This window comes from Priapulus caudatus, unplaced genomic scaffold, assembly GCF_000485595.1.
Source record: "Priapulus caudatus unplaced genomic scaffold, Priapulus_caudatus-5.0.1 Scaffold4788, whole genome shotgun sequence".
In the NCBI taxonomy this organism is placed as follows: domain Eukaryota; kingdom Metazoa; phylum Priapulida; class Priapulimorpha; order Priapulimorphida; family Priapulidae; genus Priapulus; species Priapulus caudatus.
This window is the reverse complement of record NW_014581849.1, coordinates 7055-7455: the sequence shown is the minus strand read 5'-3', so window position 1 is coordinate 7455 and position 401 is coordinate 7055. Positions and strand designations below refer to the sequence as shown.

Below are 401 nucleotides of genomic sequence, written 5' to 3'. Positions count from 1 at the left end.
GCTCTCGTCAAAAATAATACGGGAGCTATTTTGAGCCTCACGGGAGCGATTTCGGATGTTTCGATTTCGCTCATCGCTCATCGCTCTCTTTCTCGCGTGCGCGTCTACGGCGTCAGGCCGCCGACGCAGACGTACTTCGTCTCGATGTACTCGTCGATGCCTCGGCTCGAGCCCTCGCGGCCGAGACCGGACTCCTTGACCCCGCCGAACGGAGCCTCGACCGCCGAGATGATTCCCTCGTTGACGCCGACCATGCCGACGTCGAGGCGGCGCGCGACGCGGAAGATCTGCGAGATGTCGCGCGAGTAGAAGTAACCTGCCGAGAGAGAGAGAGAGAGAGAGAGAGGTGAGGTGGGTGGAGAGAGAGAGAGAGAGAGAGAGAGAGAGAGAGAGGGGGAGAG

General features: G+C 60.6%; 1 protein-coding gene across 1 annotated transcript in view; it reads right to left on the bottom strand.

Annotated features, from left to right (window-relative positions):
• Positions 1-103: 103 nt before the first annotated feature.
• The window catches only part of LOC106819851 (succinate-semialdehyde dehydrogenase, mitochondrial-like), a 3216-nt gene continuing 2918 nt past the window's right edge, over positions 104-401 (bottom strand). Inside the window, exon 5 of the mRNA XM_014824424.1 lies at positions 104-316. Coding sequence (XP_014679910.1) covers positions 105-316 — 212 coding nt within the window. The 3' untranslated portion in view covers position 104. The remainder of the gene's footprint in view (positions 317-401) is intronic.